The sequence below is a fragment of the Lissotriton vulgaris genome, chromosome 7 (genome assembly GCF_964263255.1).
Source record: "Lissotriton vulgaris chromosome 7, aLisVul1.2, whole genome shotgun sequence".
In the NCBI taxonomy this organism is placed as follows: Eukaryota; Metazoa; Chordata; class Amphibia; order Caudata; family Salamandridae; genus Lissotriton; species Lissotriton vulgaris.
Window position 1 is genome coordinate 1,191,835,794 of NC_141695.1, and position 12,457 is coordinate 1,191,848,250.

The following is a 12,457-nucleotide window of genomic DNA, read 5'->3' on the forward strand; positions in this document are numbered from 1 at the left end:
CAAAGGGTGATTACACCACCTTGCCCCAGCTGTCGTGCAGCCAGTTGTGTCAGATTTAGATGGCCATCCAGGGGTGGTATAATACATGCTTCAGCCCCTGGTAGGCCCTGGGTACACCTATGCCCTGAGTTACAGGGTTTGATAAGGTGGCCCAGTTCCAATTGGATAATGCACCCAAGGTACACATGTCAATTTAGTGAGAGAACGGCTAGGCTGTGGGTCTGATTGGCAGGTCCACAGCCAGGGAAAGTCGTAAACCAGTGAAACAAAAGCAAAAAATCCGGGTGATCATAGGATTGCAGACCCTACTCTCCTACACAGGAGGTCAGACTCGTGTCTGTGGTGGCAGCATCCATTTTGTGGAGCTGAGGCTTCAGTTAACTTTAACCGGGGTTCACAGTTACATACATGTCGTGTCCCTCTAGAAGGGTGGAATGCTAACCCCGTCGCCAGAATTGGCGAGGGGTTAGTATTCCAATTCGTATGACACCTTACTCGACATGTTTTGATAAAGCAATACCAGAGATAGCATTTAACCGCGAGGATTATAATGCACTTAAGAGTATATGGTATGCATTATCATGGAACAGCTATTAGGACTTGGCTCCGCAAGCTGCAAACGGGCTCAGCTCATGCCAGAGCACCATCTCACACGATTCCAAGCACTCTGCCTTCAGGATTGTCAAGGCCTGCCATAGGAGTGACTGATAGGAATCTGTGTGTCCATTTTCGGGGTTAGATATAGGGATACTATATCTAAAGCAAAGGGTGATTACACCACCTTGCCCCAGCTGTCGTGCAGCCAGTTGTGTCAGATTTAGATGGCCATCCAGGGGTGGCATAATACATGCTTCAGCCCCTGGTAGGCCCTGGGTACACCTATGCCCTGAGTTACAGGGTCTGATAAGGTGGCCCAGTACCAATTGGAAATGTACCTAAGGTACAGGGAATCCATTTTAGAGAGAGAGCAGTAGGCCTGGGGTCCTGATTGGCAGGGTCCCAGGCCAACTAAGTCGGAAAACCAGCAAAACACCAGGCAAAAAGTTGGGGGCAACCATAGTCGGGTATCCACCTTCCTACAGTGACGGTGGTAGTTATATATTGGGTGTTAACGGATTCAGAGCCTGGTTTTAGGGGGATAGGATCTCTGGGTTTAATATTAGTATCACAAAAGGCAGGGGGCTGCATAGAAATTATGGTAGTCGGTTGCTCACTCTGAATTGATTTTTTGTGAAAACTGCCCTGTTGGGATGGCTGTTATGATTCCTTGCTGGGTGAGTTTACCCTAGTAGTTAAGGATTCCAAACGGTCTAAGCGCTTCCATAGGTTTGCAAAGTTTTTGTCAGCAAGCATTTTAACTCGGCCATACAGTGTATCTATAATAATGTCAATGGCAGTATCCCCAAGGGTAAAGTTAGAAAAAGGAGTCTCTATAGTTTCCGTCTGAGTATATGCAGAATTATTTAAGGTCTCTGATGAAACTAAGTCAATCGGGTCACTGCTGGGTATTGAATCCACTAGGCCTTTCGGGCCCTGAATCCACGTATTTAGCGTGGTGCGTTGGGAATTCGAGCGTGGAGGTTGTTTCTGTTTGGAGCAAACAGGTTTAGCTATTTTCCTTTTCGCTCCACAGACTTCTGGATTCGGGAATACATCCGTGGTTGCTGATACCTAAATGTCCCTGGAACAGCTCCCAGATACAGGGTCTTATATTGCCCCTGTGTGGCCAGTTTCCTCAGCCCTCTCAACGCCCAGTGTATTTTCTCCAAATAATGGATGTGGGCAATAATCAGCCAGACTAGATATCATTAGTTGGGGGTCACTTAACTTCGGTGCTCTCATTTTGTAGGGCAGAATGTGGTTTTGTCAAGCCCAGGAACAGGCGCCTCTCAGTTAATTCGATCTCAGTACTGACTATGTTCACCCTCCTCTCCAGCATGCTATCAATAGACGTGATGTTACGTAAGGCAGGAGTTGGATTTTGTTTGCCCATGATATTTGTTTCCCCAGACATGAGATGAGTATAAAGCCCTACTCGCCACTGCGGGAACCGGTTGATTGATGACGTCAGAGGGGTGGCCCAGCCCGGCCTCTGGCGGTCCTGGACTGGCACGGACGGGCCCACCCTTGGCACGGGCTTTGCCTTGCGCCGCCCGTGCCCGTTCCGCGACGCGGGAGCTCGTTCTTCCTTATAAGCGCTTCCTGGCGCTTAGACCCGCGGTGGCGGAGTGCGCGCCACGAGTGCTGCTGGGTATTGTAGTCCGGCAGTGGCGTTGGCAATGGTGGCAGTACAGGGCAGGTTGCCGCAGGCGTCTGGCACTTGTCAGCAGGCTAGCAGGTGAGTGTCCCCAAGTTTACGGCGGAGCTCCTCCAGATCCAACAAAGGGTCTTCAATATCCAATATTTGTGGGCTCCTCCAGTGCAAGATGTGCTTCCTGTCCTTGTTGGCCTGAATTTTTGACTTGTGGTTCCAGGGGCCACAATCCGACCAGTAGTGAATGGTCAAGACTTGAAGCTAGCCCTCAGACCCTTGGCTGTCATGGGGAATGAGGGTGGGAGGATAGGGCAGTTTCACCTCTGTAGGAGGAATCTACTCCAGACAAAGTAAATGGGCTTGTTCTCAATTTCGTGTGTATTTATTTTACCTAAAATCTATTCCACCTTCCTCCGGTCAATCCCCTCCCCCCACCCATTTTCTTGGTGTTTGGTCAAGCATATCTTGTCCTCTTCTTCCCAGTAAATGCTTCAAGACCTGTTAAATCTGGATTCCAATCACTTTAGGGGAAGAGGGATAGCAGAGAAAAATGTCCAAATGGTGACATCTGTACTCTTGGCCCTTCCTCACCCGCTTTTGCAGGACTCTCGCAGCCATCCTCTCAATTTCTTAGTGCTGCCACCTTGTATGTTGAAATAACACACAGGAACTGGAACCCCTGAAAGGTGTGCTTGTGTAAGCATTTCTTTTAAAGTGATAGCATTGTTTCAAATAGCTGCCGTCCATATCAGACTGTGTCAAACCGGTAATGAAGGAGGTACAGTAGGAACTAGACTACCAAATAAACATTTAAGGTGAGTCCTTTTCCATTTGCTTCCCTCATGTTATTCTGTGCGCTTTGCCTGATTGACGTCCATGTGTCCTTTTCGTTGATTAAGGCCTGTTATCTTTATTGCAGGTAATGTTGTTCATCTCGTCTCTGCTGGTGGCCAGCATCACATAATCAGCCAGCCTGCCCACATGGCCTTGCTCCAGGCCATGACCCAACAACAGCAAACACAACTACTGCAACAGAGCGGGCAGGCGAGTGTACAGACTATGTCACTACAAGCTGTGCCTAATGCACAGCCTTCAGCAGTTCTTCCCAATTCTGTGCCTAGTATCGCCAGCACTGGAGCTTCAGGTGGGATTAGTGTCCCATATTCAGCTGCTCAAGGTGAGTGCTTCGGCACCCCATTTTATAAAAATTACACTTTCTCTTACATTGTAACAATGCTATGTAGTGATGTGTTGTCAGAGGCAGCCAACATTTTACTGTTGACGCCCTTCTGTCATTTTCATTTCTACATGTGGAGTTTTGTTTTTTGCTATTCCTAACATGTATATGTTTAGGTTGAGCCCTAGAAGCACATGCTCTACTCTGCGAGGTATGCTGTATCTGACCATGCCCACCACTTACCATTTGTTCCTTCTTGTGCCTTTCTGCCTTCCTTTCTCCTTATTGGTCAAACACTTCTCTTTTGCCCTCTTGTAGGTATGGTTTCCTCTTTGTGATAACTGCCCCTCTTACATGTCCTCTAACACTATGATTTTATTTTTCCATTTATTGGCGCACTTTGTTTAGCTGAATTGGTCCTCTTTCGTGAACACAGCTTAAACATGGTTTCACGTGCACAGCACTTACAGCACTTTGGATATTATATATTCTTAAATGCCAATCTCGATCAATCTCTAAGGTAGTATAGGCTTTCTGTTTGTGTTCGTTTGTAGTTTTACTTTTATATCTATTGCCTTTTTTAAACATTATTTTTTAACGTTGCTTGCATAAATGCGCTGTTTTTGCATCTTGTATTTTTAACTTAGTGAGACAGATTTCCAATTACAATTCAAATGTTATATATTTGTATTCTGCTCCAAAGTCAGCAGTGGCTGTACTCCGTTATTGAACCTCACACCAAAACGTTCATCCGTTCCATAAAGAAGTGACCGTACCTGGGACCTATTGAACATGGCAGCCGTGGTATAGCTTGGCAGAGGATGTAAACAAAATAATATTGAAAATGGTTTAGCTCTTATGGGAGAGGTTGTGGCGAAATGGCTAGAGCTGCCAACTTTGGAGCTGGGTGAGAATTGTCAGGTCCGTGGAATTTTTTAGCCCAAGACCCGCCGAGGCGGGGAATTGAACCCTGGTACCGGGCTAGACCTCCATCAGGGTCTGCCGCTCTAACCATTGAGCCACACTTCTCCAGAACGAGTCTAAACGTTGGCTCACCGTTCTGTGTTTCTGGGCAAGTCACTTATACCTGTGCTTACCAAAAATAATATGAAGGATGTCTTTGTTTATTGTAATTATAAAGCGTTCCAATAACTTCAGGGTAGAGTTTGCATAATATATAATTCCGACAAAAAAATGACATCTAAAACACTTGCCAGGCACACAGTTGCCTTTTGGATCAACTTTAGTTTCAGGGCAAAATCCAGGCAGTGGACCGAGTATTGCATGCTCTCTTAAGCACATGTCACAACATGAAATTGGTTCTAAACCAAGGGATCTGTTGACTGGCTATAAAAGGGTCAGAAGGCAGCTACCATTCCCACCAGGATCAAAATGGAAGGGGAAGCCCCCTCTCCTGTTGCTTTTGAGTTTCCTCTAGCCCCTGTTTTCACACCTCCTATGTTCCTTTATCTACCGCCCCCCACCCAACCACCACCACCCCAGTAAATGGAGGGAAAAACTGGATGGGACAGGAAAAGGGTTGCAGCTCAGTCAGTAACCCATTGGCGCATTGCCAAATCTTGGCTTTTGGCAAAATATGGCCATGCCCAATGGGATGAAATGTAGGAGCTTATACAGCACCCACCAGATCAGTATAAGCAACAGGTTCAGGAGAATGCAGCAGAAGGGCAGGCCATCTCTAATGCTTCTATTATATGTGTCATTAAAGTAGCAGACCATGGCGCAAGGTGGGTTCACTCCATTGTTCTTATCAATTGACACTCTTGGCTTCATATCTTTGGGTTTAAGCCAGATATTCAGCAGCATCTGATCAGCATGCAGTTTGATGTAGAATAACTTTTCAACCCACAGATTGATCACATGCTGGAAAAAAGCAAAAAGAGACAGACAGCTAAAGTGATGGGAGCTTTAAAGTCACCATCCCCTTGTTCTATTTTTCGCTGCACACACACCTGCGTGGCAGTACAAAAACCACCTGCTGGAGACTTCCTTCTCTTATCAGAGGCAGCAACTGCAAGCACAAGATACCCAGAGTTACTCAAGAAGTTATTTCTGTGGAAATAGATCCACAGGAGGGGTAGAGGAGGAGCGGCTAAGCTGAACACACAACACATGTTGAAGGCAACTGCAGGGGTTCCTGCTACAATGGCGAAGCATCACTTCAGACCAGTGGGTCCTGGCTATTGTGTAACACGGTTACTATGTGAAGATCACTACCACACCAACAAACATCCTACCATGCAAGCACTACCTTTCCCTCGACACCATGACCTCCTCCATGAAGAAGTAAATACCCTTTTGCACAAAGGAGCCATAGTCAGTGTAGGAAGGTACATCCTGACTATGGTTGCCCCCAACTTTTTGCCCTGTGTTTTAGCTGGTTTTGGACATAGTCGACCTGGGACCCTGCCAATCAGGACCCCAGGCCTACTGCTCTCTCTTTAAAATGGATTCCATGTACCCTAGGTACATTTCCAATTGGTACTGGGCCACCCTATCAGACCCTGTAACTCAGGGCATGAGTGTACCCAGGGCTGCAGCATGTATTATGCCACCCCTGGCTGGCCTCCTAAATTTGACACAACTGGCTGCATGACAGCTGGGGCAAAGTCGTGTAATCACCCTTTGCTGTAGGTGTAGTATACCTATACCTAACCCTAAAATGGACACACAGATTCCTATCAGTCACTCCTATGGCAGGCCTTGACAATCCTGAAGGCAGAGTGCTTGGAATCATGTGAGATGGTGCTCTGGCATGAGCTGAGCCTGTCTGCAGCTTGCGGAATCAAGTCCTAATAGCTGTTCCATGATATCGCATACCATATACTCTTAAGTGCATTATAATCCTCGCGGTTAAATGCTAACTTTGGTATTGCTTTATCAAAACATGTCGAGTAAGGTGTCATACGAATTGGAATACTAACCCCTCGCCAATTCTGGCGACGGGGTTAGCATTCCACCCTTCTAGAGGGACACGACATGTATGTAACTGTGAACCCCGGTTAATGTTAACTGAAGCCTCAGCTCCACAAAATGGATGCTGCCACCACAGACACGAGTCTGACCCCCTGCAGCTGGGAGTCCTTCCAGCGAGGGGAGCCTGGACAAAGGGTTTCCTGTCAGGGGCGGTGCTAGCACCGTCCCAGACATGGTTTTGTGTATCCTGGGTAGGCAGGGCTTTACAGGAAGGTGACTGCTGAGTGGCACCCCGGTGCTCACTACGCATAGGCCAGTCAGAACCAGTTCCAGGGGCACACCAGCCCCTGGCCTGGGGAAGTCCGGCAGGGGAGAGGGGTGTAACCACCCCCCTCCTGGTCCCACCCATAGGCAGGACCTAGTCACCGGGTCAGCCCCCTTTTTTAGTATAAAGATAGGAGCGGGCCCCCTGTTAAAATTAGATCATCTTTGGAATCAAGATACCACTTTCTTCGAAAGGACTTCACGATTTCTTCTTCAAGATTCTCCCTTGTGGCTAAGGAGTAGTCACCCTGCATCCGCAGGCACCATCCTAAAGAACACTGCGGTCTGCTGCAAGTCCTTCATCACGAATCCGACGACCCAGCTCGACGAGACCTGGCTTCCCTGGCACCTCTGACCTCTACTCACCTCTACAGCCAAGCTGAGAACCGTGAGTGCGACGAGACCTCAAGGGACCGACGATCGCCAAGACTGCACGACATCTTTACTGCAAGCCCACCGTGTCCTCCACTGGTGAGTGCTTTGGGGTCCGAGAAGCCCCGACCCTGCGCAGCTCCAGCACCCAAGATCAGCCCCCCTGCATCTCCACGATCTGCGTGGGGCCCTTCTGCTGTTTGCTGTGCACCGCGTTGTTTGGCTACTAGCCGGCTGGCTTGTGGCCCTCTGAACGACGCCCAACGACTTCACGACTGCTGGTCTGGTTGCTCCAGGCTGGCCCTTGCTTCCTTCTTCAAGAGAGGCACCCCGGACCCTCCTGGTCCACTCCAGACGCCATTTTAGGTCCACCGCGTGGGCTTGAATTTGCCAAGGCTTTGTTGCCCCATCCTGGGTCCAGCGACGCCGACAGCTTCTATCTTCGTGGGACAGCTCGATCCTCCATCCTGGTCGCCGACAACGCCTCCTGGTCCGTGAGATCTTCGAGTCAAGCGTCACCCACTCACCTTGTCGAGGTGGCTACCATCCGGTGCCCTCCTGGTGCCCACTGACTACTGGCTAGTAGTCTCGAACTTGGTCCCCTCTGCTTTCAGGTGTCATCTATCTTCAAGATCCAGGCTTGGATCCGACTGAACTTTCTTCACTGGTCACCGGCCAGCATCTTTTCTTCCGGCTCCTGGTCCGTCTACGAGGATTCCCGACGTCTTTTCAGACCTATGCAGCTGCAGCCCCTGGGCTAGGTAACTTCGGCATTTCGGTGCCCCAGCATAGCCTCACTATCCAAGGGTCAGAATCTACTTTCGTTTTCTCCCTACCAGGTCGGGTTCGCCCGAGAACACTAACTTTCTATTTTCTAGCTACCATAGACTTTTGTCCCGCATCTCGCGTAAGAGTGCACACACTGCACCCGAGTCCCCTAGGCCTCCTAGAAGTAATCTAACGATTCCCTAGTCAAGTCCTAGCGATTCCAAAAGCTATTAGTACTGTACTTACCTGCTAGGAATTTCGCATTCCACTTTCAGAGTGTATGGTTTTCCGTGCCCCTCGGGCATTTGTATATACTGTGCTAACTTAAGTATTTTTGTAAGAGTTTTGGTTTGTGCTTAGTACCCTGTCCTCATAAAGAGTACAGGGCTGTTGTGATCTTTAAATAAATAACTGTTTATTTTCATAACACTTGTGTGGTGTCCTTTCACTTGGTATTCAAGGGGTATATGTGTGGTAAACAGCTGGCTTAACTCGCCCTCTCGAGTCTTTAGCCTTAGACTGCTCGTATCCACGCTACTAGGATAGCTGGTCTATAAGGTTGACTTACAACCAATCATCAATAAGGGTTGCTGGACTGATACATAGTGTTCACTAGAATAGTGAGCACTGCATATCAGGCCACCTTCTCACATTGGTGAGCAGCGGTTGGGATTTGAGCTTGCTGTTGTTTTACCACACGTATCCTAAGAATATCTTGTTGAAAGATCACATAAGTACTGTTAGGTACATATAACTAAAGTTTAGAATACTCTGAGTTCTACTGAACCAGCTGTTGTAGCTCCTCAAGGCTTAGCACACCTTGGCTGCAACTCTAGCAAGGGACCAGTAGGTAACACATAGTGTAGGTAGGTGCATCACTTACACCACACTAGAAGCAGTATGTCGGTCACAGGAGGAAACACTGAGTCTCCCCTTGTGTCAGTTGACCCTCCACAGGTCATCCCTTCAAAATATACTGTTCTTAGCTTCCATGAGATGAGACAAGTGTGTACTCTCAGGAAACTAAAACAGGGGTCTAACCCCACCACTTCCTTTCTGATTGGTCTCTTAGAGGCTTATGATGTCAGTAGAGCTGGTAACCCAGACCCTTCTAATCCAGATGGAAGTTTGCCCTCCTTACAGGGTCCCTTTGATATCCATCCCCTCCATGAGGCAGATGATGCTGAGGAGGAGGATGAGTTGTCTGGGGATGAGGCAGATAAGGGACAGCTAGAAGTCAGTAGACTAAGCAGGTCCAACTTAAGCAGACATGAGCTTGGTACTGGGGGACCCCTGGGCCCACTCTCAGGTCAGCTTAACATTGGGAATGGACGAGTTAGGTCTCTATCAAGAGGCTCTAGCAGATCCTTTCGAACCAATGGCTCTCTCAACTCTTCTCACAGAGGAATGTCTTCCCCTAAGAGGAGAGTGTATGAAGCTGAAGAAAGGGCAGTCAAACTGAGGATTGAAAGGGAAGAACTTGCCCTGGCCAAAGAGAGACTTGCCCTTGCTAGAGAGCAAGAATTATGTGGGCTAGTTCCCACTGGTGGCAGCAATAAACCTAGCAATAGGGAAAGGAGTTTTGATACAAAGCACCTGAATAAGATAGTGCCCCCCTTTAAAGAAGGGGATGACATCCACAAATGGATTACTGCTTTGGAGAGAGCCTGCACTGTGCAGGGTGTTCCCCAAAGTAAGTGGGCAGCTATCTTGTGGCTCTCCTTTGATGGTAAAGGTAGAGATAAGCTCCTCACCACAAGGGTGGAGGATGCTAACAATTACCAAGTCTTGAAAAATGTACTGGTTGATGGGTTTGGTTTAACCACTGAACAATACAGGATGCTGTTCAGAGACACCCAGAAAACTCAGTCTCAAGATTGGGCTGACTTTGTTGATTGTGCCACTAAGGCTTTTGAAGGCTGGCTACTGGGTAGTAAGGTTACTGATTTTAAAGGATTGTATAATCTAATTATGAGGGAGCAAATCTTAAGTAATTGTCAGAACCAGCTATTACATCAGCACCTGGTAGACTCTGAGTTGACCTCTCCACAGGAATTGGGTAAGAGGGCAGACAAATGGGTCAGAACCAGGGTTAGGCCTAAAAACCAGGGTGGTGACCAGAAAAAGGAATCAACCAAGCCTCAAGAGAAGGGTGGGGATAAATCCACAGAGAAGACTTCCCAAGGGCCCCAAAATTCCAACAAGGGTGGTGGGTCCCAGAACACTCCTTCAGAACAGAAGAAACCTTATTGCCATACCTGTAAACAGGTGGGTCATTACAAAAGTGATGCCAGTTGCCCTAAAAATGGTAATAAGGGAAATGTACCCCCAGGTAATACTCCTAAACCTCCTGTTACCACTAGTGGTAATCCCCCAGGTGGTGGGAGTGCCCCCAAGAATGTGGTGGGCATTACTTTGGGCAATCAGGAGGACTATGGCTTAGCCAGGTTCCCTGACCACACTCTTGTCTGTGAGACTGGCATGGGGTTTGCCAACTTCACTACTGGACCCCACATTTTGGGCAAGTATAGACAAGAAGTTTTAGTGAATGGTCAGAAAGTTGAGGCATTCAGAGACACAGGGGCCAGCCTCACCATGGTGAGTGACCATCTGGTCCCCTCTGCTCAACTGACCCCTGGTTTTTCTTATCAGGTGACAGACATTCATGGAATGAAAAGAAGGCATCCCATGGCAGTAGTCAAGCTCAGCTGGGGTAATGTCACAGGGCCCATGAGAGTGGCAGTGACAGATAACCTACCTGTAGATTGCTTACTGGGGAATGACCTGGAACTCTCAGCATGGGCTGAGGTGGAACAAGAAACTCATTCCAGAATGATAGGCCTATCCAGACAGGTTAGTGGGGCAGTAATAGCTACAGCCCCAGTCCAAGCACCATTCCTCCCTGAAAAGGTTGGAAAGGCAGTGGTAGCCACTGCCCAGGCTCAGACAGACTTTTCAGAACAGGATAGGAGGGCTGTGACAGCCACAGCCCAAACACAAACTGAGTGCCCTCCTGAAAAGGTTGGCAAGGTTGAAATGGTCTCAGCCTCTACTCAAACAGATAGTGAGGTTGTGAAGCCTGAAACAATGGATCACTCCACTCAAACAGAGAGCATTGAGGAGGAAGAAGAATCTTCCCCCTCCCAGACACTAGGTGAGAGCCAGCCTCCTCAGGGAACTGACTCTACCCCTGTTGAAGGAACTGCCCCAGAGGTAGTCAGGCCTAGCCTGGCAGAGCCCCTGATGGCAGTGGACCCTTCCCAGGTGGGACCCAGTCTGGAGCAGGTAACCTGCACCTCTCTACCCTGCCTCAGTCAGCCCAGGGCTGAAGAGATCAGGGAGGCCAGTGGTGGACCCCAAAGGGCCCCCTGTCCAAAAGAACCCCTTAATCAACAGATTAGGATCACTGAAGCTAGTAAACCTAGCCAAGTGAAAATAAGTCAGACTCCTGAGGGATCCCCCTTAAAAGTAGTTAGGGAACTCCCACAGCTGGACACTGTTGGGCACAGCCAAACATGGGGCCTAAAAACCCCAGACCTGACCTGTCCCTCCAGTAAGCCAAACAGAGGGACTCAGCCTCCAGCTTTAGGTAGCCAGAGGCTGACCCTGAGAGCTCAGTGCATCTCAGCTAAAGAAAGAAAGGCACACATGATGAATGGTGATTGGAGGAAGTTGAGCCCAAAGGTAGAGGAGCCTCACTTCAGCACTCCATCCCAACATCAGCCTTCTTCTTTCCCAAGACACACCAGAGACAGAGATTCCCTATGGTGGAGACCCTCAGATACCCTTAGGGTGAGGGGTTGCCTAGTGGACCATGACACAGGGGGAAACCAAGCCAGAGCTGGTCCTTCCTTATATGGCCACTTAGGTAATAGAGGCTTACCTGGACAAGGATAGCCTTATCTCCTTTCGTTTGGGGGGGGGTTGTGTAGGAAGGTACATCCTGACTATGGTTGCCCCCAACTTTTTGCCCTGTGTTTTAGCTGGTTTTGGACATAGTCGACCTGGGACCCTGCCAATCAGGACCCCAGGCCTACTGCTCTCTCTTTAAAATGGATTCCATGTACCCTAGGTACATTTCCAATTGGTACTGGGCCACCCTATCAGACCCTGTAACTCAGGGCATGAGTGTACCCAGGGCTGCCAGGGGCTGCAGCATGTATTATGCCACCCCTGGCTGGCCTCCTAAATTTGACACAACTGGCTGCATGACAGCTGGGGCAAAGTCGTGTAATCACCCTTTGCTGTAGGTGTAGTATACCTATACCTAACCCTAAAATGGACACACAGATTCCTATCAGTCACTCCTATGGCAGGCCTTGACAATCCTGAAGGCAGAGTGCTTGGAATCATGTGAGATGGTGCTCTGGCATGAGCTGAGCCTGTCTGCAGCTTGCGGAATCAAGTCCTAATAGCTGTTCCATGATATCGCATACCATATACTCTTAAGTGCATTATAATCCTCGCGGTTAAATGCTAACTTTGGTATTGCTTTATCAAAACATGTCGAGTAAGGTGTCATACGAATTGGAATACTAACCCCTCGCCAATTCTGGCGACGGGGTTAGCATTCCACCCTTCTAGAGGGACACGACATGTATGTAACTGTGAACCCCGGTTAAAGT

At 48.6% G+C, this 12,457-nt stretch overlaps 1 protein-coding gene across 1 annotated transcript in view; it reads left to right on the top strand.

The window, feature by feature from the left end:
• Positions 1-12,457, top strand: part of SRCAP (Snf2 related CREBBP activator protein) — a 1,720,489-nt gene that overhangs the window by 1,071,125 nt on the left and 636,907 nt on the right. The window contains exon 23 of the mRNA XM_086931673.1: positions 3,174-3,431. Within this exon, the coding sequence (XP_086787799.1) occupies positions 3,174-3,431 (258 nt within the window). The remainder of the gene's footprint in view (positions 1-3,173; positions 3,432-12,457) is intronic.